At 43.6% G+C, this 27,834-nt stretch overlaps 2 protein-coding genes and 2 long non-coding RNA genes across 5 annotated transcripts; 2 read left to right on the top strand and 2 right to left on the bottom strand.

Moving 5' to 3' along the window:
• Positions 1–434: 434 nt before the first annotated feature.
• Positions 435–24,510, bottom strand: LOC140690444 (serpin B4-like). The gene is made up of 8 exons (XM_072952214.1): positions 24,478–24,510; positions 7,248–7,440; positions 6,588–6,644; positions 5,212–5,334; positions 4,783–4,900; positions 3,295–3,437; positions 2,850–3,005; positions 435–1,278 (listed from the first exon to the last, which is right to left on the bottom strand). The coding sequence occupies exons 2-8, from the start codon at positions 7,413–7,415 to the stop codon at positions 868–870; spliced, it is 1,176 nt and encodes a 391-aa protein (XP_072808315.1). The 5' UTR covers positions 7,416–7,440; positions 24,478–24,510; the 3' UTR covers positions 435–867.
• On the top strand, positions 1,061–6,315 carry LOC140690446 (uncharacterized). Its single transcript, XR_012065712.1, has 3 exons — positions 1,061–1,193; positions 4,806–4,942; positions 5,728–6,315. It is a non-coding gene; the product is annotated as an uncharacterized lncRNA (long non-coding RNA).
• LOC116286087 (serpin B3-like) lies at positions 16,980–24,990 on the bottom strand. Of its 2 annotated transcripts, none has more exons than XM_072952212.1 (8): positions 24,478–24,990; positions 23,682–23,874; positions 23,021–23,077; positions 21,644–21,766; positions 21,215–21,332; positions 19,837–19,979; positions 19,392–19,547; positions 16,980–17,820 (listed from the first exon to the last, which is right to left on the bottom strand). In XM_072952212.1, the coding sequence occupies exons 2-8, from the start codon at positions 23,847–23,849 to the stop codon at positions 17,416–17,418; spliced, it is 1,170 nt and encodes a 389-aa protein (XP_072808313.1). In that variant the 5' UTR covers positions 23,850–23,874; positions 24,478–24,990; the 3' UTR covers positions 16,980–17,415. The 2 variants fall into 2 exon arrangements, with proteins under 2 accessions (XP_072808313.1, XP_072808314.1); XM_072952213.1 differs by lacking the exon at positions 24,478–24,990 and adding an exon at positions 24,354–24,413.
• On the top strand, positions 17,602–22,905 carry LOC140690445 (uncharacterized). The gene is made up of 3 exons (XR_012065711.1): positions 17,602–17,735; positions 21,238–21,374; positions 22,160–22,905. It is a non-coding gene; the product is annotated as an uncharacterized lncRNA (long non-coding RNA).
• Positions 24,991–27,834: the final 2,844 nt, after the last annotated feature.

Raw genomic sequence — 27,834 nt, 5'->3', positions numbered from 1 at the left:
AAAAGATTCCTCCTGTCCTTTCTTAAAAAGCTATGTTCTAGAAAATAAAAACTGGCAATACTTGACGTTTATATCTTGATGTACTTCAGGGTCCTGTCTTGGTCCTGCTTTCTTCACTTTCTTCTCTTCCAGTGTGATGACATCCTTCCCTCTAGCTACCGTGACCATGTTTCTCCCGGTAACTCTAATCATATCATCAGACTCACATCTTTAGAGATTCAGTTTACACCAAGTGTCTGAGTTCCAGACTCATGTTTAAGTTCTGGACACAGGTTACAGAGCCATTCATGTTCCGGTACTGGCTTCCTTCTTCTGCGTCATCATACTCTATTACCTTTGTATAGATAATACCATGTATTTCTAAAATACCTTTTGTATATGTGGTGGGCACTTGCACTTTGTTGAAAGGAAAAAAGAGGAAAAGCAACAAATGATATGAATGAGTCATTGTTTTATTGATAATGTATTTCATAAAACCAAAAGCTTAGGTCACATAAGTGTTCCACATACCACCAAAATTCAAATACATGTGCGTGTCTAGGTCAATAGGTTTGAATAGTAGCTATAATTTTCTAAAACACCAGATATGATATTTCAAACTAAGATGAAGATAAAGTATTGAAATATACTTGTATCCCATTTTGGACATTTTCTGAAGAGAAATTATCACTGGGAAATAAAGTAGGCCAACATGTGATTGTAGAAAGAGAGAGACAGAGAGAAATGTTATTTCAAAGGTTACATTCTTAGTGATGACCATGAGGTTAGAAAGGGAAACACATCAAGGAGAACCTGTTGCTTCCAGCTATCAGTGTATCAGAAGGACTCTGTGCATGTGCCCCTAGGGCCGTGCAAGGGTAACCACATCTAAGGGGAAGAGACTCTGCCCAAGAAGAGGATGCTGTTGGTCTTGTTGTGTCTGATGAAGAACAGGAAAGGGTGATCACAATGGAAACGTTCATAACGTGGTGCTGACGTTAAAGTTATACCTGTACTGATGCCTGTGGCCGCTGCGGCCTCCGTGCCCTCCTCATTCACCTCCACAAAGGATTTGTGCACGGCTTTAGTCACCACCAGGCTGTGTTCCACGGTCATGCCTGAGAGGTCGGCATCCCGTGAACTGAAGGCGTCCACCACCCCCAGGGCTTCCAGTATGTCCTTGAGGTCATAGCTCTCTTCCACTTTGAACCGAGGTAAGTGTAAATCCACTTGACTCTTCCACATATTCTGTGAGCTCGTCCACTCTAATAATTTCTCAGCAGTGAGTTTATCTTCCAGCTGTAAGGATGGAAAACAAGGACATGGAGCCCAGCTTAACACTGGATTGTAACGTGTGGGGAACCTTTATCTTAACAGTAAGTGTAAGTACAGGAGATTGAAGTGATTAGATTTAATCCAAGGAGTCAAAAGGAAGAGAGTCCTGAATATATATTATATAATTCAGTAAATGTTCTTATATAGTCATGACATTGCTATTTTTTGCTATATATGTACACAAAATTATACTAGCATATATACATACCTTTAAAATGTATATATGTATAAATTTATATACACATACATACATGGAACAACAGAATCATTAAATAAGATTACTTTGTAAAAGATGAACTGTTCAATTCTCACGCTCCGTATGTGTGGCACGCCTCATTTTCAGTCTTCTCTTGTTAATGTCTTTCCTTCATAAATTTTTACATTGCACATTCATAGCATACATCCTACTTGTATTCTTTTCCCTTGCTTGACTTACTCCTAAACTTTTCCCATAGAGATATATATTTCTGTAATCAAGTTTAAATTGTTGCATAATACTACCATTAAATTGATACTCAGTGTATCTATCTTTATTTAATGAACATCTGTGTGAATATACCTTCACTGCGTGTCAATCCCTAAACTAAACTACTGGGAACACAAACATGTACCATTGTTCCTTGTTAAAAATTTTTCATTATTTTGAGCCACTTCTGTCCAAGAGCATTTGCCTTGTTTAGACTTGTTGCCATAGGCTAAAATCCCAGAACTGGGGTTCCCTGGATCCAAGATAATGGGGACCGCAGAGCTGGAGCAAGAGTACTCTGATGTTTGTTCACATTTATTGCCACAGGATTTTCCCCAAGGACTTCCGGTTGCCAGTGTCACTCTGTACAAACTCTGAGTGTGGCAATCTCACTGCCACGTCAGCGTCAGCAGCAGCTTTAATAGTAATGGCAGACCGCCATTTACAGAATGTCCTTTCATGTCAGATACTGTTTTGCATATTTTTACATATTAACTATGTTAAAGCAATGCTAAGAAGAAAATTCTATAGTTCCTCCTTTTTCAAATACTGCGAGCAATGAAGGTCAGCATGGCTTCTGAGCTCCTAGGGACAGAATACTTCCACATGGAAATGTGGGCATGAAGATAAATCTATTGGCCCACAGTCTACAAAACCACTGATTTCATATGCAATATGTAAACGTGACTGTTTTAATTTCTTTGTTTTGTTTGTGAGTGAACTGGCAAATACCTCCATGTGTCTCCTACATCTGAGTGTTAATTTTCTTGTCTTCCAATGAGTGGACTGGAATATACTGCAGGTTGTTAGGGTTGCAAAATAGGAAGATGTAGACCTAGGTATATAGTTTTGTGAACTGACATTCCATAGTTTCATCAGAATATTAATGCAACCTGTGATGGACAGATTTTCTATATATTCTCCCTAGCAGACTGTGATTCTTGAGAAATTTCTTTGTTATGTGCTGGGTCTCTGCCAGCCTGCACCACCAATGTATGAACAGCCTGTTTTGTTTGTATAGCTAGGAATCAAAGCAACAGTAGGAAGACTTGGAGGTGCACGGCTTTACCTTCTGCAGACCATCTACTGCATTGGGCAGCAGCAGCATCATGCTTAGCTCCGTGCCTTTGTACGGTATTTCCAGGATCTTGACTTGCATGTCCTCCAAGGAGGTGAAATTGAAGGTGTTCATTTCTTTCATCATCTGCACAGATTTGCTTCTATTCTGCAAGAAATTAATGTGGCAAACAAATGGCAAATGACCACAAGTCACAAAAACGGATAATATTTTTGAGATACCAAACTCATCCTCCTTCTATGGGATGGTCTGGGGAATCTGTAAGTTAGACAAGAGTTTCTTCAAAGATTCCCAAGTAAATAAAGAAAAAAAAGATAAGAAAATAGAACCTTGACACATTCTATTTTCTACTGCAGTTGCCCATTAATCGTTACGCATTTAAATTTCACATTCCTCGTAGTTAGGTTACATTATGTAAGTAAAGTATAGACAATACCTTGTTCAGCCAAAATTTTTCCTCCACCGTGTTTTCTTCCTTAAATTTCTGGTGCCACTGCCCTTTGAAATAGATTGCGTTCACCAGCACTAGAGCGGTGGAGCTGTCAAGAGAATCTTTGGGAAATAGATCCTTGATTTTTTCTGCAAAGAAAGAAAATGGAAGGTCTTCATGAAGGCACACGAGGTTTTTCTCGAAGATCTTTTGAAAGTTACAACTGATCATTAAAACATTCTCACAAGTCACCATATTAGGGACACCATGCCCAATAGTTCCCAAAGTGAAGGTTCTCTCCTGGCACCAGGATGACGGGGTTCCCCTCATGGAGACGCCTTCTTATGACTGGGAAGGCGTTCAGTCTCTGGTGACATCAGTCATCTCACACCAAGTATGGATGAACAGATTTCAGCTGATCTTTCCAGGAGTCAATTTCCTCCCTCTCTCACTGTACCCTTCCCTCCCGGTGCCCTCAACACCTGCTTTCCTCTCTTGTTTCCCTTGAATTTGTTCTATTCTTCGTTTCTTAACAACTCTTTCTTTCCTTAATTCTTTTGTTTCTTCCTTCCTTCCTTCCTTTTGTTCTCTCTCTCTTTCTTTTTTTCTTTCTTTCTCTTCCTTCCTTCCTTTCTTTTCTTTCTCTTCCTTCCTTCCTTTCTTTTCTTTCCTTCTTTCTTTCCTTCTTTCTTTCTTTCTTTCTTTCTTTCTTTCTTTCTTTCTTTCTTTCTTTCTTTCTTTCTTTCTTTCTTTCTTTCTTTCTTTCTTTCTTTCTTTCTTCCTTCCTTCCTTCCTTCCTTCCTTCCGTCCCTCCTTCCTTCCTTTCTTTCTTCCTTTCTCCTCCCCCCATCTTTCCACATTTGACTCACTAATCAGAGGAAATAGGCCTGAATGCTCTTTAGGATGAATGAAATGAACCCTAAACCATTCCCCGGGGTGTCTTCCTATTATTTCTCCACTTTGAACTGCTATAGGTTTGACCTATAATTAGGATGGGAGGTTGGACGTGGTTCAGAGGATGGAGAGTTTGTCCATCCATTGCCTTGGTTGGGGAGATGGATGTGACCATCTGTGCAGGACATGGGCATGGAGAACGGGCCAGGCAGCTCTGCTGCAGGTGACAAGAAGGATGGTTTAGAGGATGAGGGAATCCTTTTAATATTTTCTCCTCATGATCATAATCCAGAAGTTAATGTACTAACAAAATAGGTGTGAAATTAACGGAAGTTTGAGCAGAGACCTGAGATCCACAAAGACACTTCACCCCCAGACTCCAGCTGTGTTTCCAGGAGCTGGTGCTGGGATCCCTCCTGGGCCCCCTTGTTTCTCTCCACATTTACTGCGACCATCCCACATCTGCACGTCCTCCCCCATCCTCTGCAGTCTCATCTCAACCCTTTCCTGGCACCCCATGCAGTGTCCAGCGTGGGGGGCAGATCACACACCCCGGGGACTCAAAAGTGTTTCTTAGTGACTAACCCTTTCATAACGTACCATTAGTTTGTTTTTCCACCCAGGAATTAATCATCTGTCGACTTTCTTCTGGAGCATTCGCAAAATCAGCAGATTCCACACTGGCTAGGTACAACTTCTTCACATTATCCATGTATTCCTTTGACATGGGAAGGAAGAAAGGAGGAATTAAGAGTAATTGGTGAGTAACTTCATAAGCATCCCCAAATTAAATTATGCTCAGTCATGACCAGAGAGAGGATGTGGGACCATCCCAAACGCACATCACTGCTGAGTGGTCAGGCTCTGGAAACCCGAGGGTGGATTGTGGTGCGAGAGACCGAAGTCCCTGGGGTAAATGCTCTCCGTGGGGGTCAGCCAGGCTCCCCTGCCTCACCTCCCCCATTTGGAGACCGGGGGGCCGAGGACCAGGATGCGGATGAAGGGTGTGGGCAGGCCAGGGAAACTCACCTGAAGGAAGGGAAACTCCTTTCCGCCATAGAACCTGTTGGCGACGCTCAGCTCATAGGCGTCGGTGGGTTTGTTTAATTCAGTCAGAAGCTTTTGAAACTGATGATTTTCTGGATTTTCAGCCTTCAAACATCAAAACGAGAGCTCATCAGTTTCTCTCTTGGTGTAAATGCTAAACCCACCTAAGTCTGTTAGATCTGTTTCTAACGCACTGTATCCCCACCGATGACATTTGCTGTTATTCCCTGGTATTCGGTGTATTTTCTCTGAAATATCCTTCAAATCCTTACACTCGGTCTTCCTGGAAATGCCTCCTCCTCCAACATTCTCCAAACACGTCTAGTTTGACGCAGAGATGCAGCACCATTCCGCTGCGGGCTGTGCCTTCATTGTCTCACGGTTAGATTTCGCTTCCCAGTAAACTTACGCTCCTTGAAGGCTAGAACCGCACTGCATCTCTCACAGTCATCAGGGGAATGAGATCGTCAAAGCGTAAGTCACCCTCTGTTTCGACAGGAAGCCCCGTTCCGCTGCCCGTTGAGATGTCCGTCTGAGTCCTGCGCGCTGTGCTCGATGGCTCTTCACTCACAACGGTCAGACTCCCAGTGCAGGAGCCGTGTGTGCTGGGTAACGTGCCGACGGCCTGACATGGCTCTCTCTAAGTCTTTAGCCCAATTCCCGTGGAAACAAGAGCCCTCTGAGAGTTCCAAAAGTTGTCCAAGGAGACAGTGCAGCAAAGCGAATTACGCACCTCAGGCCTGTGTGAACCCGGAACCGTGCGCCTGCTCGCTGAGGGCTTTGGACTGTTCGGTCTACAATCATAACCCTCAGTCAACGTTTGTCCAAAATACATCTGCATGTGTGCTTATTGCTCTGACTCTAATGTATGAGTTAACTGAAATTACATCACTTTAGCCACATTATTCTGATTATGGTAATGATTGGGATTCTGTAAATGGAGTACATAACACGTGTCAGGGTTTCCATCATCCAGGCACTGTTGCCGTGGTTTGCATGCATCTGCATGTACTGCAGCTGACCTGTTACTGCCCCTGGTTAATTGGGATGGGGACTCGATGACTCAGAGCAGTTGTATTTTGCTCTTCCCTCTTTGTGAACAGCTTTTGTGAGAAGGAATTCGCAGTAACTTCGGGCTCCAGAGCCCATGATCTTAAGGAGATGCTAATCTCCTTTTAGGGAAACAGATGTATGAAATAAATATGTAATATAAAATGAGACACAACTCTGTCCAATTTATTTTGCTTAAGATTTTCCCTAAAAATGGACTTTCCTCCGTTTATCTGAAATTCCCAGTGTAACGTGCGACCGTCTTGGATGTGTGATCTCCCTCCAGGCCCAAGTGCACTGGGACTCACCGGATCTGCTGTGGCTCCTCCTGTTGGGTTCTCTGTGACCCTTTTAAAGTGAAGGGCCTGCGGGAGACAGGAAGTGGGACAAAGAAATTGTAAAGATCTTTACCTCAAAGAAGGAAAGGAAAGAAAGGAAGGGTGGAAGGAAAAAAGAAGGCAAAAAGGAAGAAAGTTTGCAAGAAAACAAACTAAAACCCCAAACCAAAGCAAAAAAAAAAAAAACAAACTAAAGAGAGAAACAAAGACTTAAGAACAAAGCGAAGTAAAGTGTAAGCATTTTGCTCCTTGAGGACATAGCAAAGCGGGTTAATCACTAGCCGCTTCAAAGAATCCTGATTCATTTTCACTCACTGCAGAGGGAGCACGCAAAGCTGTCTCCCACGGAGTGTAGTCAATGTGTCACTTCTAGATAAACTCTTCCTCTCTGGTTGGGGGGCATTTGTAGGGGTTCATGTGGGTCCCAGATGAGGTCTGGGCTGAGGGAAGCAGAGGGGGCTGGGCACTGGGGGTGACATGTGTTCCCCACCACCCCGGGCCCACCCAGTCACGCGGCTGCTTGCCGCTCTCTGTGCGAGCCCTGGGGACAGCCAGATCTGTGACCATCTGAACACAAGACAACAGAGGGACCAGTGCCAACTGTTCCAGGTAAAGGAAGCTGCCACCTACCTTCTGAAGTTGTGCAGCAGTGTTTCCTCGGGACCCCAAGTAAGTCATGCCCAAGGCTGACATGATGCTGAGGGGGGAGTAGAAGATATTCTTCCCAGTTGATGTCCGTCTGATCTGTTGGTACAGATCGACTGCGAAGTGGCTGATTGGTCCACTGAGTGAATCCATGGTGTCTTGACGCTGTGTGGAGCTCCTGGAAAAGCATCCGTCATTTTATAATGACTTTACTGAAGGGAAGGTTAGTCTGTAATACAATTTTCTTAATCGAAATGCCTTTTATGTAGGTTGTAGGTTTCTGGCAAGTAACGTTTTTCTTCTTTTGACTTTTCAAATCCATTTTAACACACATGTAAACATTTCATCATTAGAAGCCTATTGAAATTACTATTTCAAAGAAAACTTATGTGAAAAAGAAATAGTGTGTTTCTTTATCTTTGTGTCCATGCTGACTATACTAAGACTGTGTAGAAAACGCTTTACAACAGATCCCAAGAGAGGTGGATGTTGCCACATCAGCCTTCTACTGTGAGGAAACTCTCTGCTTTTTTCACGAAGAATCTGTGGGGGCCAGACATCCTATCCCCGCATCCCATGTGCTCCTAAAGGATTATTTTTATGCAAATAAACAAATTGCCTCCAGATTAAATCAGATGAAAAATGCATTTTACTTACTTTCTAGCAGACTAGGTAAAGAACAATCAGACAAAACGAAACAGACCAATGAGACGATGCGCATCATTGCTATCACTTTCAGAAGAGCTCCGTGCAGTGAAGCAGTGCTGCTGGCAGCCCTTACCTGTGATCCTGGAGGAGGCAGAGGTGGGTGGGGCGCCTGTCAGAGTCTGCGCGGTGAGCGCTGAGATGGGAATATATAGCTCCCTCTTGCACCTCCCACTGCCCAAGGCAGCTGCAGTTTCAAGTAAATCAACCTTTGGTTTCTTCACCAGGCTAACCTCCAGCTTCCTGAGTGACCGTCACCTTCCTGAGGTTAATTCTCTGTGAGTAAAGACAAGAGTCTTTTTTTTAATCCTGTATTTCCTTTTCAGCGGCAGAAGAAATTGGGACCAGCAATCTTTGGCTCATGTGAAATGCATGTAGCTGCCTTTCTATTACCAATGAGAATATAGTTAATTCCAACTCCTTCCCGTGATCCGAGCCCCTACCCACAACCAGGAAGAACCCTTAAAATTCTTTCTTCTCTTACACATTGAACGTCTTTAAGGTCACTTCAAACACAAACAATTAAAAAGCTTATATTTTGCAGTTTAGTCTCTGAAAGGGCTTTCTCACAGAGCGAGTTCCTTCGGATTTACTGTTTGTAACCAAAAAATCGTTTGAATTACAGCATAAGAGATGTTGACGAGGTGTCCCTGCAGTAGATGGAGAACAGGCGGCATCTGCCTTCCCTTAGAGGCTGGACCTTGGCAGTGGTCTCCCTGTCGTGCCTCTTGCAGCCAAGCCCAGTGTTCCCTGATTCCTGAGGTCAGTGGGAGGTTCATTTCCTTGCAGCGTTAACATGTTCTCGGTGAGAAGAACAATGGATGCCAACAGGGGCCAGTTTGGTGGCAGTATTCTCATTTTTTGTACAAAGAGGAAACAGCAAAATAAATTATTTGAGCTGCAGAATCACGACATGTCTTGGTCAGCCTGCCCTCGAGCACGCCGGCTGCCGGTTCTTGGTCTGGACAGCAGAGTCTAATGCCTGAGAGAAAAAGGAGGAAAAGCGTTCTCTGAATGCCATGGTTACGTGTCTCCACTGGAGCCTCAGTCTCTTCATGTGTCTGACTTTCCCATAGCAGAAGCACGTTGAAAACGGTTCCATTTTACCGCGTGGGGATATGTCTTCACCCCTTTGCCTCTTCAACACCTCCCTTTGTTTTCCCCATTTCACAGATGACAGAAATGAGGTACACAGTGGCTGAACCAAAGCCCAGGTTTCTCTGGGCCGTGAATGGCACAGGCGCGCTGTCCAGGCAGGTAGCTGGCTCCGGAGCGGCATGTGTATCCACCCCCCACACTACGTTAGACACACTATGGGCTTAAATTGTCACATCTCTGTGTGTTTAAATAGAAACCGTCTGTCTCCTTTGCACTCTCCAAAGGGACAATGTCCTCCCACAAACTGAAGACAGGAGTGAGTCAAACTGAAAGCCCCAAAACTCTCCTCTGGGGACCCCGTAGCCCCTAGAAGGGAAAACTGGGCATTCAGACAGACACTCTTTTAGGCTCAGGCCACAGGCAAACAGGGCCAGTGCGAGGCGGACAGAATTGGGGTGACTTCCTTGTACATGTGTTTTAGTTTCCCAGGTGCATACCTGAGTGTGAGAGCTCTGGCTCATGCGGCAGGTCTGTGTGGATGTAGAGGGGCTGCCAGTTTGGCTCCCACCACAGCTGCACTGTTTTACGTTCCCAACAGAATGTGCTGGAGGTACGTGTGTTTCGTGTTGTGATTCTCTGCCCGTCGCCACCACTTCCTACTGGCGGCACCTGCCATGATCAGAGCCTGTCTCAGCACATCACGTATTCGCAGGAAGATTCACCCGCCAAAGGCCCTGAAGCACAGGGGATGGAGACGGGTGGGAAGAGGTGGAAAGGGGACTTGAGTGTCTAACACATAAAGATTATTCTGCCTGGCCCCCCAGCCCCCAGCCCTGCTACTCTTAGGTCTCCTCCGTCAATCTGTGTGTAGTGACCCTTGAATTCTCCTGTAGGTAAAAGATTCCTGAGTTGAAACTGGGTGGGGGTGAGGGGGGATGTAGACTCCTGAAGTTATCATGAAGAAGTGAATCTAAAAAATAGCAGAAAAAGACCCCGAATGAAAAATTACGAACATGAGGAATAGGAGCTTCTAGACAAGATTGTATCACAGGCCACAGAGAGAGTTGGGGTTCCTGGAGAAGGAGCGAGAAGGGTCTCTTTGGGCTGAAAGATAAAGAGACCTGATCCCAGGAGGACAGAAGCAAGAAGCTCAGCCTGGAGCCTGGGGGAAGGAACAGGGGGACAAAGTAGGATAGACTGGCCTTCGAAGGAACTTTCAGCTAAGGATGAATTCTGAAAATAAACTCCTACGATTTGTCATGCAGAAGTTGGCTTTGAGGAAAAGGGACCAATTGATAATGAGCAGAAGTTTGGTTAAATTTAAAGAGATCTTGAGATAGTTCAAATAAGAAGCCACAGCATATTTTTGTTTTCCCCAGTCTCTGACGATGGCTTCTGGCATGTAATGGACAGGAATATGACATTCTAATGTCATACTGTGTCAGAAGACTCAGCAGTTCTCAGAAGATTTTGCAAATGAATAATTTCCAACTCACGTCTCTGGGAATTTTCTAAATATACACCATCATCACTGCTTCTCGGAATCCAGGATCCCAATAAAACTCAAGAGCAAGTCACACCTTCAGGAACTATCGTGCTCGTTCTAATACATTGATAGATTAGTTAAGACATATCTTCTCGGGTTTCCTGGCCCTTACTTCCCTGTGAAGGGGTGAGTGTCTGTCAGTATTGTTACGTTGCACATCCTAGGAGGCATGTCATTTCCTCTTTGTTTGCAAGTACGTGGTTGTGCCTGTGTATAGGGAAGCTGCTTAGCGCAGAAGATCCTCCAAGCATCCAACAGTCGAGTATCTTCTGTAAATTCCCCACAGATGCAGATACAGGCGTGGACATGTCCACGTTGAAAAGTATCAGAATGGGGTTAATAAGCTTGGCTTTAATTTTCACGGAGGAGAGCCAACTCCAATAATCTATTAAAAGACACTACTTAGGGAATTGGTGGGTTTATGAAGGCAGAATGAGACAGATTCATATAACCTCCACCCCTCGCCCCATTCCCACGCCTCAGATACCACCCAGACAGTCACCCTGCTCTGCTTTCAATCAAATACAATGCTGTTCCTCGGTGATATTTTGCAACTCCCTCCCTGCTTGATCCTGCCTTTCCTGTTCTGCTGCCCAGAGAAACCAATGCAGGCTTCCCCTTCTCCTGGAACTGTCCCTCTTCCTCGTTGCTTTAGCTGAAACACGGATTTTCTCTACGATTGCAGGTCCTTGATCTTGCAGAGGCAGCTCCTTTCTCCCCCATCTCCGTACCGTGAAGCCCGGGCACATGCTCTTCTATTTCTTTTATTCCTGCTGCCTTTTCTAGCCATTGTCGTTTCCCTGTCCGAAAGCCCTGCTTCAAGTTTCTGGCCAATCAGGTAATTTACCATGTGCCCACCTACCTACCATCTTGGATGTTACTCCTTAATATTCACTAAGGAATTTGTTGCCCCTCCGCCCTTTATGGGTTTCCACTCCATCCTAACTGCTTCGGAACTGGAGGACCGCAAAACTTTCAGTGTGTTGGCAAAAATTGAATTCATTCTTGTTTCATTTTACATCTCCTTTCCAGTTGAATCTCCTCCCTTTTGAAGAAAACCCTTAAAAAACTTAGATGCATGACCTTTAATATCTATTTGAATATATTGTTTATATAGAGGCAATATTAATTATTGTTGATTTCTACTATGGAGTATTAATGGAGATGGAAAGTTCTAGAGAGATAAGCCAATTTGATTACATGGGATGTGGGTGTGCTGGGAATTTTATTTTCCTTCTCTGGTTTCTCCCTTCACCCCCTCAACTCCAGTGGCCTCAGCAGGCAGAGATTTAGGGAGACATAGTCAGGGTCCTTGTCCTCTGGGGACATTGCATCTGGTCAGTGGGAGGCAGCAAGGGAAGACCCCCAGCTGGGTGAGGTCAGGGAGTTTGTCACTCGCTTTCCTTTCAGCTAGGTTGTCAAGGGATGGCTGCCTTTCCCAAGTGTGGCATTGCGGGATCATACGGTAGGTCGATTTTGAGTCCTTTGAGGAAGAGATGTATGAAATGTTCAGAGCAATATGATCTTGGAAACTAAGAATATTTCATATTTTAAATTTATATTTTCATTGGTTAGAAGGCTGACAATGTTATCAAGAAAAGACTTTAAAATACACAATTAGGATAAAATTCTTTGGAGAAAGTGGAATGGAAATGTCATTTCCATGGAAGAAGGAATGATGCAAAACATTCGAAAGTTAAGTGGGCTGTCATGCGTTTTGAAAGTATTCCACTACATGCATTTAGTAGTGTGTGGAACAGTTGTATTTAACATAGCAACACTCATAATAGGATAGGAATCATATCCTTTCTAACTATTTATGTTATGGACAAAATGTGTAGCTGTGAAGTAAAAACTGTGGGAGGTTTGAAGGGGAAGTTCTGAGTTGTTCTTGAGCAAAGGGTTTGGCCATCACTGTTGCAGTGTCCAGATCCAGACATGGTGCTGCTGTGTGCTGCCAGGTGCTCCCCTTTCTGGCCGCACCACTACTGACACCATGTGGCAGGGACTGCAACAGCAAGTCAGCAGTACAAGACCTCCCGGGGACAGAAGAGAATTCTGGTGTTTCCTCTTTAAACAAGCAGAAGGCTGATGACTCCCCTCTTTATCCCAACTTGGGAAACACCCTGCGGTTCTTAAAGTTATTGAGTGGTGGGATCCCCGGAGAGAGAATGATGTTTCATAGACAGGACGGTGGATGGACTCTATTTCATCTCATCATGAAAAGGAATATGGCCTCATTTTTTCTTCACTAAAAAAATCATGCTTTCTTCTGGAAAAGAGAAGCCCTGGGCTACAAGGATTCACTGGTGAATTCCACCAGATACTTTAAAAAGTTAACAACATTCCTTCTCATACTCTACCGATAAATTCAAGAGGAGGGAACACTTCCCAACTTATTTTTTGAGGGTAACACTACCCTGAAATCGAAGCTAGATAGACAGTATATTAAAAAAAACTACAAACAAGTATCTTTTATGAATACAAGTCAAAACCTAAATGTAAAAGCTAGAAGTACAAAATTCTTAGAGGAATGCATGATAGAAAAATAGGACATAGGATTTGTTCATGTAGTCTTTGATATGCCACCCAAATACAGGCAACAGAAAAGAAACTGGAAAACTTGGACATCATCAACATTTAAAATTATAATGCATCGTAAGGCACCGTCTAGAGAGTGTAAAACAACTCAGAAACATTTCCAACCATATATCTGATAAAGTTCTAATATTCGCAATACTTGAAGAACTCCTTCAACTCAACACCAAAAACAAAAACAAAAAACCCAACTGAAAATTTGCAAAGTATTGGATAGGCGTTTTTTGAAAGAAGATATGGAAACGTCCACAACAGAAGCTCACGGTGTGGCAGGGATGTGAAGAACATGGGACACTTGAGAATTGCTGGTGGGAATGGTGCAACTATTCTGGGAACCAGTTTGAGGAGCCACCATACTGGTGGCAGCCACACAACAATGTATGTACTTAATGCCACTGGATTGTTGGGTTAGAAATGATTAAAGTGGTAAATTCCATTTTATGCTATTTTGACACACACACACACGCACACATACGGGGCATGATTTCTGATTTAAGCTGTTCTCCCTACAGTGTTCCCATATCTTTCTATTCTCTTGAGTCAGCTCCTTTTTACTTTTCCCTCAAAGCTTCTGAAACCTTGCTTTCCTTTCTTAAATTCTCTACTCATCCCATAGCCTGATCATTTTCACTTGATGTCTCTTTCTCCTATTTCATTAAAGAAAAACAAGTATTATTTTGGAAATTCTTCATCTTCCCGTCATCCTCTAAACTTCAGACATTTGTGCCCTGTAACCTGTAACTCTTCCTTCTCTTTTTGTATTACCACCTCCATTTCCTCAAGAACAGCAATTACACACCTTTCCTGAATGAACCTCTGTGTCTTGGGTGGGGCCGCCTTCTGGTGTCAACACATTGACATTCCCTCTCATTCTTAAGCAAGCAAAGTCAGTCTCTCCAGACACTCCCTGTATATAAACTTCTTTTCTCCTTCAAGTTTTTCAGCGTCTAGGCTCCATATTTCTCCTTCTTCACCCTCTGGAATGTGGCTTCTTTCTCAATATTTTAATGGCACACTTTCTGCTTAAGTTCAATATATACTTTCTGAAGTCCTAACCCAGTAGACATTTCCAGCATTCCCTTGTGTGCAAAGGATTCTTCTTGTGTGTTCTGCAGACTCTGGGAGCCCCCAAACCACAAGATCACAACCAGTGTCATGAAAACAGTAAGACAATATTTGACTTTCCCACTGTGTATCGTGAGAATCAAGGTTCTACTCCCAAAGCATACTCGTGTACAGATTCTCCCCTCCCACTCCTGACACCAACACACAATTGTCATTTTTGAGTTATTGTCTTTTATGAATCAGTAAGTATTTTGAATTGAAGATTTATTCAACCTCTGGTTTTGAGTACACACTATTTAAAATTAACTGAGATGCATGCAATATTACTCAGCTATAGAAAAAAAAGCAATAATGCCATTTGTAGCAACACGGATGGACCTAGAGATTATCATATGTCATACTAAGTAAAGTAAGTCTCACAAAGAAAGACAAATATCATGATTTGACTTCTATGAGGAATTTTTACAAAATGATACAAATTCTATTTACACATCAAAACCAAACTCATGGACATGGAATACAAATCATGGTTACCAAAGGGGAAAGGGTGGGGAAGAGATAGAGTAGGAGTTTGGGATGAACAGATACACACTATTATATATAAACAATATAAGCAACAAGGCCCTACTGTGCAGTACAGGGAACCATGTTCAATTTCTTAGAATAAAATATAATGGAAAAGAGTGTGAAAAGAAAAAAGTGTATTTGCATGTATATGTATACCTGAATCACTTTGTTGTACACCTGAAACTAACATTGTAAATCAACTATACCTCAATAAAAAATTTTTTTTAATTTTTTTAAATAATATATTATAAAGTGAGATAAAATGAAGTATACCTAATGCACCTTGAAAATTGTTTTCCTAAATAGGGGGCTATCTTAAAAACAGATTTAATTATGAAGCGCTTCCGTACACCAGACATTCTTCTGAGGCAATACCTACTATGTGTGCTTTGTTCAAATCTCCTCCTCTATCTCATTCTTCATCAAATTTATTGCGGTACCATTTACATACAATAAAATCCACAGGTTACAAGACTGCAGTGTGATGACTGTTGACAAATGCAAACCACTGTGACCATCATCCAATCAAGCTGTAGAGCATTCGTCTCACTCCAAAATTTCCCTCGGAGTTTTGAACAATCAGTTTCTTCCCCAAGTCCAGCCTCGGGAACCGCCAAGCAGCTTTCTGTCACCACACGTTCGTTTTGCTTGTTCAGGGCACCGTATAGGTGGAATCACAGGACGTGTGCTCTCTGTCCAGGTCCTGTTTCTCACAGCACAGTGCTGGGCTTTTATCCATGTTTCTGCAGGATCAGTAGTTTCTTCTTTTTACCACCAAGTGCCCCTCTTTTGTTTGCACTACAGCTCACCTGCTGACACAAACTTGAGTTTTTCCCAGGTTTTGACAGTCACAAATAAGTCATCAATGAACATTTTCATACAGTCCTTTTGTGACTTGTGTATTCAGAGCTCTAGTGTAAAATCAAGGCATGGATCCATTGGTAATACCTTTAATTTTTTAAGAAAGTACCGACGCAGGTCTCTTTGTACACTTGAGGAAAACTTTGTCCGCAAGTGCGTTGCTCAGCCATAGAGATTTAAAGATTTCTGGAGTGACATCACCGAAAGTGCCACGTAGGAGAGCCCAGACTCCATTCCCCCTCAGAGATCAACAATTAGACAGCCGTCCTTGATCAAAAACAGCTCACAAAAAGGAGATGGTAACGTTGTGATGTAATTGAGGGCTTAGCTACAGCTATGGCGGGATCATTTTGCAGTAACCAAGTGTATCAAATCAACAGGTTGTGCGCTTTAAACTTACTCACAATTGAAGGTCAATTTGATCTAAATAAAGATGGAGAAACTAAGCCTGCAAGATGTTTTCCAAAGTGGTTGCAGCTTTTGTATTCCCACAGGCAGCGCATGAGAGTTGTGGTTGATCCACATTCTCTCCACAGGGGGTCTGACCCGTCTTTCAATTTCAGCTTTGGTCAATCCAGTGGGAATGAGGTGCTACCTGTGGGGTGGTACTTTGTATGCACATAAGCATTGTATTCCTTGTTAAACTCCTATTATCTTTATTTTTATTTTTTAGGCATAGAATGTATTTTTTTTTACTTTCCAATAAGACATAATTTATTGATGTATGATTGATATAGTAAGTGTTGTACCTATTTAATATGTACAACTTAATGAGTTTTCAGGTGAGTCTACATCTATGAAAGCATGACCCCAATCTATGTCATTGACATATCTCTCAACTCCAAAAGATTCCTCCTGTCCTTTCTTAAAAAGCTATGTTCTAGAAAATAAAAACTGGCAATACTTGACGTTTATATCTTGATGTACTTCAGGGTCCTGTCTTGGTCCTGCTTTCTTCACTTTCTTCTCTTCCAGTGTGATGACATCCTTCCCTCTAGCTACCGTGACCATGTTTCTCCCGGTAACTCTAATCATATCATCAGACTCACATCTTTAGAGATTCAGTTTATACCAAGTGTCTGAGTTCCAGACTCATGTTTAAGTTCTGGACACAGGTTACAGAGCCATTCATGTTCCGGTACTGGCTTCCTTCTTCTGCGTCATCATACTCTATTACCTTTGTATAGATAATACCAGGTATTTCTAAAATACCTTTTGTATATGTGGTGGGCACTTGCACTTTGTTGAAAGGAAAAAAGAGGAAAAGCAACAAATGATATGAATGAGTCATTGTTTTATTGATAATGTATTTCATAAAACCAAAAGCTTAGGTCACATAAGTGTTCCACATACCACCAAAATTCAAATACATGTGCGTGTCTAGGTCAATAGGTTTGAATAGTAGCTAGAATTTTCTAAAACACCAGATATGATATTTCAAATTTAGATGAAGATAAAGGATTGAAATATATTTGTATCATATTTTGGAGATTTTGTCTGAAGCAAAATTATCATGGGGAAATAAAGTAGCCCCAACATGTGATTGTAGATAGAGAGCAACAGACAGGCATGGTATATCAGTGGTTGGATTCTTAGTGATGACCATGAGGGTGGAAATGGAAACACATCAAGGAGAACCCGTTCCTTCCAGCAATCAGTGTATCAGAAGGACTCTGTGCATGTGCCCCTAGGGCTGTGCAAGGGTAACCACATCTAAGGGGAAGAGACTCTGCCCAAGAAGAGGATGCTGTTGGTCTTGTTGTGTCTGATGAAGAGCAGGAAAGGGTGATCACAATGGAAACGTTCATAACGTGGTGCTGACGTTAAACCTATACTGATGCCTGTGGCCGCTGCGGCCTCCGTGCCCTCCTCATTCACCTCCACAAAGGACTTGTGCACGGCTTGAGACACCACCAGGCTGTGTTCCCCGGTCATGCCTGAGAGGTCGGCATCCCGTGAACTGAAGGCGTCCACCACCCCCAGGGCTTCCAGTATGTCCTTGAGGTCATAGCTCTCTTCCACTTTGAACCGAGGTAAGTGTAAATCCACTTCACTCTGCCTCATATTCTGTGAGCTTGTCCACTCTAATAATTTCTCAGCAGTGAGTTTATCTTCCAGCTGTAAGGATGGAAAACAAGGACATGGAGCCCAGCTTAACACTGGATTGTAATGTGTGGGGAATCTTTATCTTAACAGTAAGTGTAAGTACAGGAGATTGAAGTGATTAGATTTAATCCAAGGAGTCAAAAGGAAGAGAGTCCTGAATATATATTATATAATTCAGTAAATGTTCTTATATAGTCATGACATTCCTATTTTTTGCTATATATGTACACAAAATTATACTAGCATATATACATACCTTTAAAATGTATATATGTATAAATTTATATACACATACATACATGGAACAACAGAATCATTAAATAAGATTACTTTGTAGAAGATGAACTGTTCAATTCTCACGCTCCGTATGTGTGGCACGCCTCATTTTCAGTCTTCTCTTGTTAATGTCTTTCCTTCATAAATTTTTACATTGCACATTCATAGCATACATCCTACTTGTATTCTTTTCCCTTGCTTGACTTACTCCTAAACTTTTCCCATAGAGATATATATTTCTGTAATCAAGTTTAAATTGTTGCATAATACTACCATTAAATTGATACTCAGTGTATCTATCTTTATTTAATGAACATCTGTGTGAATATACCTTCACTGCGTGTCAATCCCTAAACTAAACTACTGGGAACACAAACATGTACCATTGTTCCTTGTTAAAAATTTTTCATTATTTTGAGCCACTTCTGTCCAAGAGCGTTTGCCTTGTTTAGACTTGTTGCCATAGGCTAAAATCCCAGAACTGGGGTTCCCTGGATCCAAGATAATGGGGACCGCAGAGCTGGAGCAAGAGTACTCTGATGTTTGTTCACATTTATTGCCACAGGATTTTCCCCAAGGACTTCCGGTTGCCAGTGTCACTCTGTACAAACTCTGAGTGTGGCAGTCTCACTGCCACGTCAGCGTCAGCAGCAGCTTTAATAGTAATGGCAGACCGCCATTTACAGAATGTCCTTTCATGTCAGATACTGTTTTGCATATTTTTACATATTAACTGTATTAAAGCAATGCTAAGAAGAAAATTCTATAGTTCCTCCTTTTTCAAATACTCCGAGCAATGAAGGTCAGCATGGCTTCTGAGCTCCTAGGGACAGAATACTTCCACATGGAAATGTGGGCATGAAGATAAATCTATTGGCCCACAGTCTACAAAACCACTGATTTCATATGCAATATGTAAACTTGACTGTTTTAATTTCTTTGTTTTGTTTGTGAGTGAACTGGCAAATACCTCCATGTGTCTCCTACATCTGAGTGTTAATTTTCTTGTCTTCCAATGAGTGGACTGGAATATACTGCAGGATGTTAGGGTTGCAAAATAGGAAGATGTAGAGCTAGGAATATAGTTTTGTGAAATGACATTCCATAGGTTCATCAGAATATTAATGCAACCTGTGATGGACAGATTTTCTATATATTCTCCCTAGCAGACTGTGATTCTTGAGAAATTTGTTTGTTCTGTGCTGGATCTCTGCCAGCCTGCACCACCAATGTATGAACAGTCTACTTTGTTTGTATTGCTAGGAATGGAAGCAACCGTAGGAAGACTTGGAGGTGCACGGCTTTACCTTCTGCAGACCATCTACTGCATTGGGCAGCAGCAGCATCATGCTTAGCTCTGTGCCTTTGTACGGTATTTCCAGGATCTTGACTTGCATGTCCTCCAGGGAGGTGAAATTGAAGGTGTTCCTTTCTTTCATCATCTGCACAGATTTGCTTCTATCCTGCAAGAAATTAATATGGCAAACAAATGGCAAATGACCACAAGTCACAAAAACGGACAATATTTTTGAGATACCAAACTCATCCTCCTTCTACGGGATGGTCTGGGGAATCTGTAAGTTAGACAAGAGTTTCTTCAAAGATTCCCAAGTAAATAAAGAAAAAAAAGATAAGAAAATAGAACCTTGACACATTCTATTTTCTACTGCAGTTGCCCATTAATCATTATGCATTTAAATTTCACATTCCTCGTAGTTAGGTTACATTATGTAAGTAAAGTATAGACAATACCTTGTTCAGCCAAAATTTTTCCTCCACCGTGTTTTCTTCCTTAAATTTCTGGTGCCACTGCCCTTTGAAATAGATTGCGTTCACCAGCACTAGAGCGGTGGATCTCTCAAGAGAATCTTTGGGAAATAGATCCTTGATTTTTTCTGCAAAGAAAGAAAATGGAAGGTCTTCATGAAGGCACACGAGGTTTTTCTCGAAGATCTTTTGAAAGTTACAACTGATCATTAAAACATTCTCACAAGTCACCATATTAGGGACACCATGCCCAATAGTTCCCAAAGTGAAGGTTCTCTCCTGGCACCAGGATGACGGGGTTCCCCTCATGGAGACGCCTTCTTATGACTGGGAAGGCGTTCAGTCTCTGGTGACATCAGTCATCTCACACCAAGTATGGATGAACAGATTTCAGCTGATCTTTCCAGGAGTCAATTTCCTCCCTCTCTCACTGTACCCTTCCCTCCCGGTGCCCTCAACACCTGCTTTCCTCTCTTGTTTCCCTTGAATTTGTTCTATTCTTTGTTTCTTAACAACTCTTTCTTTCCTTAATTCCTTTGTTTCTTCCTTCCTTCCTTCCTTTTGTTCTCTCTCTTTCTTTTTTTTTTCTTTCTCTTCCTTCCTTCCTTTCTTTCTTTCTTTCTTTCTTTCTTTCTTTCTTTCTTTCTTTCTTTCTTTCTTTCTTTCTTTCTTTCTTTCTTTCTTTCTTTCTTTCCTTTCTTCCTTTCTCCTTCCCCCATCTTTCCACATTTGACTCACTAATCAGAGGAAATAGGCCTGAATGCTCTTTAGGATGAATGAAATGAACCCTAAACCATTCCCCGGGGTGTCTTCCTATTATTTCTCCACTTTGAACTGCTATAGGTTTGACCTATAATTAGGATGGGAGGTTGGACGTGGTTCAGAGGATGGAGAGTTTGTCCATCCATTGCCTTGGTTGGGGAGATGGATGTGACCATCTGTGCAGGACGTGGGCATGGAGAACGGGCCAGGCAGCTCTGCTGCAGGTGACAAGAAGGATGGTTTAGAGGATGAGGGAATCCTTTTAATATTTTCTCCTCATGATCATAATCCAGAAGTTAATGTACTAACAAAATAGGTGTGAAATTAACGGAAGTTTGAGCAGAGACCTGAGATCCACAAAGACACTTCACCCCTAGACTCCAGCTGTGTTTCCAGGAGCTGGTGCTGGGATCCCTCCTGGGCCCCCTTGTTTCTCTCCACATTTACTGTGACCATCCCACATCTGCACGTCCTCCCCCATCCTCTGCAGTCTCATCTCAACCCTTTCCTGGCACCCCATGCAGTGTCCAGCGTGGGGGGCAGATCACACACCCCGGGGACTCAAAAGTGTTTCTTAGTGACTAACCCTTTCATAACGTACCATTAGTTTGTTTTTCCACCCAGGAATTAATCATCTGTCGACTTTCTTCTGGAGCATTCGCAAAATCAGCAGATTCCACACTGGCTAGGTACAACTTCTTCACATTATCCATGTATTCCTTTGACATGGGAAGGAAGAAAGGAGGAATTAAGAGTAATTGGTGAGTAACTTCGTAAGCATCCCCAAATTAAATTATGCTCAGTCATGACCAGAGAGAGGATGTGGGACCATCCCAAACGCACATCACTGCTGAGTGGTCAGGCTCTGGAAACCCGAGGGTGGATTGTGGTGCGAGAGACCGAAGTCCCTGGGGTAAATGCTCTCCGTGGGGGTCAGCCAGGCTCCCCTGCCTCTCCTCCCCCACTTAGAGACCGGGGGGCCGAGGACCAGGATGCGGATGAAACGTGTGGGCAGGCCAGGGAAACTCACCTGAAGGAAGGGAAACTCCTTTCTGCCATAGAGCCTGTTGGCGACGCTCAGCTCATAGGCGTCAGTGGGTTTGTTTAATTCAGTCAGAAGCTTTTGAAACTGATGATTTTCTGGATTTTCAGCCTTCAAACATCAAAACGAGAGCTCATCAGTTTCTCTCTTGGTGTAAATACTAAACCCACATAAGTCTGTTAGATCTGTTTCTAACGCACTGTATCCCCACCGATGACATTTGCTGTTATTCCCTGGTATTCGGTGTATTTTCTCGGAAATATCCTTCAAATCCTTACACTCGGTCTTCCTGGAAATGCCTCCTCCTCCAACATTCTCCAAACACGTCTAGTTTGACGCAGAGATGCAGCACCATTCCGCTGCGGGCTGTGCCTTCATTGTCTCACGGTTAGATCTCGCTTCCCAGTAAACTTACGCTCCTTGAAGGCTAGAACCGCACTGCATCTCTCACAGTCATCAGGGGAATGAGAACGTCAAAGCGTAAGTCACCCTCTGTTTCGACAGGAAGCCCCGTTCCGCTGCCTGTTGAGATGTCCGTCTGAGTCCTGCGCGCTGTGCTCGATGGCTCTTCACTCACAACGGTCAGACTCCCAGTGCAGGAGCCGTGTGTGCTGGGTAACGTGCCGACGGCCTGACATGGCTCTCTCTAAGTCTTTAGCCCAATTCCCGTGGAAACAAGAGCCCTCTGAGAGTTCCAAAAGTTGTCCAAGGAGACAGTGCAGCAAAGCGAATTATGCACCTCAGGCCTGTGTGAACCCGGAACCGTGCGCCTGCTCGCTGAGGGCTTTGGACTGTTCGGTCTACAGTCATAACCCTCAGTCAACGTTTGTCCAAAATACATCTGCATGTGTGCTTATTGCTCTGACTCTAATGTATGAGTTAACTGAAATTACATCACTTTAGCCACATTATTCTGATTATGGTAATGATTGGGATTCTGTAAATGGAGTACATAACACGTGTCAGGGTTTCCATCATCCAGGCACTGTTGCCGTGGTTTGCATGCATCTGCATGTACTGCAGCTGACCTGTTACTGCCCCTGGTTAATTGGGATGGGGACTCGATGACTCAGAGCAGTTGTATTTTGCTCTTCCCTCTTTGTGAACAGCTTTTGTGAGAAGGAATTCGCAGGTAACTTCGGGCTCCAGAGCCCATGATCTTAAGGAGATGCTAATCTCCTTTTAGGGAAACAGATGTATGAAATAAATATGTAATATAAAATGAGACACAACTCTGTCCAATTTATTTTGCTTAAGATTTTCCCTAAAAATGGACTTTCCTCCGTTTATCTGAAATTCCCAGTGTAACGTGCGACCGTCTTGGATGTGTGATCTCCCTCCAGGCCCAAGTGCACTGGGACTCACCGGATCTGCTGTGGCTCCTCCTGTTGGGTTCTCTGCGACCTTTTTAAAATGAAGGGCCTGCGGGAGACAGGAAGTGGGACAAAGAAATTGTAAAGATCTTTACCTCAAAGAAGGAAAGGAAAGAAAGGAAGGGAGGAAGGAAAAAAGAAGGCAAAAAGGAAGAAAGTTTGCAAGAAAACAAACTAAAGCCCCAAACCAAAGCAAAAAAAAAAAAAAAAAACACTAAAGAGAGAAACAAAGACTTAAGAACAAAGCGAAGTAAAGTGTAAGCATTTTGCTCCTTGATGACACAGCAAAGCGGGCTGATCACCAGCCGCTTCAAAGAATCCTGATTCATCTTCACTCACTGCAGAGGGAGCACGCCAAGCTGTCTCCCATGGAGTGTAGTCAATGTGTCTCTTTTACCTGAGCTCTTCCCCTCGGGTTGGGGGCAGTTGTAGGGGTTCATGTGGGTCCCAGAGGAGGTCTGGGCTCAGGGAAGCAGAGGGGGCCGGGCACTGGGGAAGACGTGTGTCCCCCACCACTTTGGACACACCCACTCACGCGGCTGCTTGCCGCTCTCTGTGCGAGCCCTGGGGACAGCCAGATCAGTGACCATCTGAACACAAGACAACAGAGGGACCAGTGCCAACTGTTCTAGGTAAAGGAAGCTGCCACCTACCTTCTGAAGTTGTGCAGCAGTGTTTCCTCGGGACCCCAAGTAAAGCATGCCCAAGGCTGACATGATGCTGAGGGGGGAGTAGAAGATATTCTTTCCGGTTGATGTCCATCTGATCTGTTGGTACAGATCGACTGCGAAGTGGCTGATTGGTCCACTGAGTGAATCCATGGTGTCTTGACGCTGTCTGGAGCTCCTGGAAAAGCATCCGTCATTTTATAATGACTTTACTGAAGGGAAGGTTAGTCTGTAATACAATTTTCTTAATCGAAATGCCTTTTATGTAGGTTGTAGGTTTCTGGCAAGTAATGTTTTTCTTCTTTTGACTTTTCAAATCCATTTTAACACACATGTAAACATTTCATCATTAGAAGCCTATTGAAATTACTATTTCAAAGAAAACTTTTGTGAAAAAGAAATAGTGTGTCTCTTTATCTTTGTGTCCTTGCTGACTATACTAAAACTGTGTAGAAAACGCTTTACAACAGATCCCAAGAGAGGTGGATGTTGCCACATCAGCCTTCTACTGTGAGGAAACTCTCTGCTTTTTTCACGAAGAATCTGTGGGGGCCAGACATCCTATCCCCGCATCCCATGTGCTCCTAAAGGATTATTTTTATGCAAATAAACAAATTGCCTCCAGATTAAATCAGATGAAAAATGCATTTTACTTACTTTCTAGCAGACTAGGTAAAGAACAATCAGACAAAATGAAACAGACCAATGAGACGATGCACATCACTGTTGCCACTTTCAGAAGAGCTCCGTGCAGTGAAGCAGCGCTGCTGGCAGCCCTTACCTGTGATCCTGGAGGAGGCAGAGGTGGGCGGGGAGCCTGTCAGGGTCTGCGCGGTGAGCGCCGAGATGGGAATATATAGCTCCCTCTTGCACCTCCCACTGCCCAAGGCAGGTGCAATTTCAAGTAAATCAACCTTTGGTTTCTTCACCAGGCTAACCACCAGCTTCCTGAGTGACCGTCACCTTCCTGAGGTTAATTCTCTGTGAGTAAAGACAAGAGTCTTTTTTTAATCCTGTATTTCCTTTTCAGCGGCAGAAGAAATTGGGACCAGCAATCTTTGGCTCATGTGAAATGCATTTAGCTGCCTTTCTATTACCAATGAGAATATAGTTAATTCCAACTCCTTCCCGTGATCCGAGCCACTACCCACAACCAGGAAGAACCCTTAAAATTCTTCCTTCTCTTACACATTGAACGTCTTTAAGGTCACTTCAAACACAAACAATTAAAAAGCTTATATTTTGCAGTTTAGTCTCTGAAAGGGCTTTCTCACAGAGCGAGTTCCTTCGGATTTACTGTTTGTAACCAAAAAATAGTTTGAATTACAGCATAAGAGATGTTGACGAGGTGTCCCTGCAGTAGATGGAGAACAGGCGGCATCTGCCTTCCCTTAGAGGCTGGACCTTGGCCGTGGTCCTCCCTGTCGTGCCTCTTGCAGCCAAGCCCAGTGTTCCCTGATTCCTGAGGTCAGTGGGAGGTTCATCTCCTTGCAGCGTTAACATGTTCTCGGTGAGAAGAACAATGGATGCCAACAGGGGCCAGTTTGGTGGCAGTATTCTCATTTTTTGTACAAAGAGGAAACAGCAAAATAAATTATTTGAGCTGCAGAATCACGACATGTCTTGGTCAGCCTGCCCTCGAGCACGCCGGCTGCAGGTTCTTGGTCTGGACAGCAGAGTCTAATGCCTGAGAGAAAAAGGAGGAAAAGCGTTCTCTGAATGCCATGGTTACGTGTCTCCACTGGAGCCTCAGTCTCTTCATGTGTCTGACTTTCCCATAGCAGAAGCACGTTGAAAACGGTTCCATTTTACCGCGTGGGGATATGTCTTCACCCCTTTGCCTCTTCAACACCTCCCTTTGTTTTCCCCATTTCACGGATGACAGAAATGAGGTACACAGTGGCTGAACCAAAGCCCAGGTTTCTCTGGGCCGTGAATGGCACAGGCGCGCTGTCCAGGCAGGTAGCTGGCTCCGGAGCGGCATGTGTATCCACCCCCCACACTACGTTAGACACACTATGGGCTTAAATTGTCACATCTCTGTGTGTTTAAATAGAAACCGTCTGTCTCCTTTGCACTCTCCAAAGGGACAATGTCCTCCCACAAACTGAAGACAGGAGTGAGTCAAACTGAAAGCCCCAAAACTCTCCTCTGGGGACCCCGTAGCCCCTAGAAGGGAAAACTGGGCATTCAGACAGACACTCTTTTAGGCTCAGGCCACAGGCAAACAGGGCCAGTGCGAGGCGGACAGAATTGGGGTGACTTCCTTGTACATGTGTTTTAGTTTCCCAGGTGCATACCTGAGTGTGAGAGCTCTGGCTCATGCGGCAGGTCTGTGTGGATGTAGAGGGGCTGCCAGTTTGGCTCCCACCACAGCTGCACTGTTTTACGTTCCCAACAGAATGTGCTGGAGGTACGTGTGTTTCGTGTTGTGATTCTCTGCCCGTCGCCACCACTTCCTACTGGCAACACCTGCCATGATCAGAGCCTGTCTCAGCACATCACGTATTCGCAGGAAGATTCACCCGCCAAAGGCCCTGAAGCACAGGGGATGGAGACGGGTGGGAAGAGGTGGAAAGGGGACTTGAGTGTCTAACACATAAAGATTATTCTGCCTGGCCCCCCAGCCCCCAGCCCTGCTACTCTTAGGTCTCCTCCGTCAATCTGTGTGTAGTGACCCTTGAATTCTCCTGTAGGTAAAAGATTCCTGAGTTGAAACTGGGTGGGGGTGAGGGGGGATGTAGACTCCTGAAGTTATCATGAAGAAGTGAATCTAAAAAATAGCAGAAAAAGACCCCGAATGAAAAATTACGAACATGAGGAATAGGAGCTTCTAGACAAGATTGTATCACAGGCCACAGAGAGAGTTGGGGTTCCTGGAGAAGGAGCGAGAAGGGTCTCTTTGGGCTGAAAGATAAAGAGACGTGATCCCAGGAGGACAGAAGCAAGAAGCTCAGCCTGGAGCCTGGGGGAAGGAACAGGGGGACAAAGTAGGACAGACTGGCCTTCGAAGGAACTTTCAGCTAAGGATGAATTCTGAAAATAAACTCCTACGATTTGTCATGCAGAAGTTGGCTTTGAGGAAAAGGGACCAATTGATAATGAGCAGAAGTTTGGTTAAATTTAAAGAGATCTTGAGATAGTTCAAATAAGAAGCCACAGCATATTTTTGTTTTCCCCAGTCTCTGACGATGGCTTCTGGCATGTAATGGACAGGAATATGACATTCTAATGTCATACTGTGTCAGAAGACTCAGCAGTTCTCAGAAGATTTTGCAAATGAATAATTTCCAACTCACGTCTCTGGGAATTTTCTAAATATACACCATCATCACTGCTTCTCGGAATCCAGGATCCCAATAAAACTCAAGAGCAAGTCACACCTTCAGGAACTATCGTGCTCGTTCTAATACACTGATAGATTAGTTAAGACATATCTTCTCGGGTTTCCTGGCCCTTACTTCCCTGTGAAGGGGTGAGTGTCTGTCAGTATCGTTACGTTGCACATCCTAGGAGGCATGTCATTTCCTCTTTGTTTGCAAGTACGTGGTTGTGCCTGTGTATAGAGAAGCTGCTTAGCGCAGAAGATCCTCCAAGCATCCAACAGTCGAGTATCTTCTGTAAATTCCCCACAGATGCAGATACAGGCGTGGACATGTCCACGTTGAAAAGTATCAGAATGGGGTTAATAAGCTTTGCTTTAATTTTCACGGAGGAGAGCCAACTCCAATAATCTATTAAAAGACACTACTTAGGGAATTGGTGGGTTTATGAAGGCAGAATGAGACAGATTCATATAACCTCCACCCCTCGCCCCACTCCCACGCCTCCGATACCACCCAGACAGTCACCCTGCTCTGCTTTCAATCAAATACAGTGCTGTTCCTCGGTGATATTTTGCAACTCCCTCCCTGCTTGATCCTGCCATTCCTGTTCTGCTGCCCAGAGAAACCAATGCAGGCTTCCCCTTCTCCTGGAACTGTCCCTCTTCCTCGTTGCTTTAGCTGAAACATGGATTTTCTCTACGATTGCAGGTCCTTGATCTTGCAGAGGCAGCTCCTTTCTCCCCCATCTCCGTACCGTGAAGCCCGGGCACATGCTCTTCTATTTCTTTTATTCCTGCTGCCTTTTCTAGCCA

This window comes from Vicugna pacos, chromosome 30 (assembly GCF_048564905.1).
Source record: "Vicugna pacos chromosome 30, VicPac4, whole genome shotgun sequence".
Lineage (NCBI taxonomy): Eukaryota > Metazoa > Chordata > Mammalia > Artiodactyla > Camelidae > Vicugna > Vicugna pacos.
Note: the sequence above shows the minus strand (reverse complement) of the source record. Positions and strands in the feature narration are given on the sequence as shown.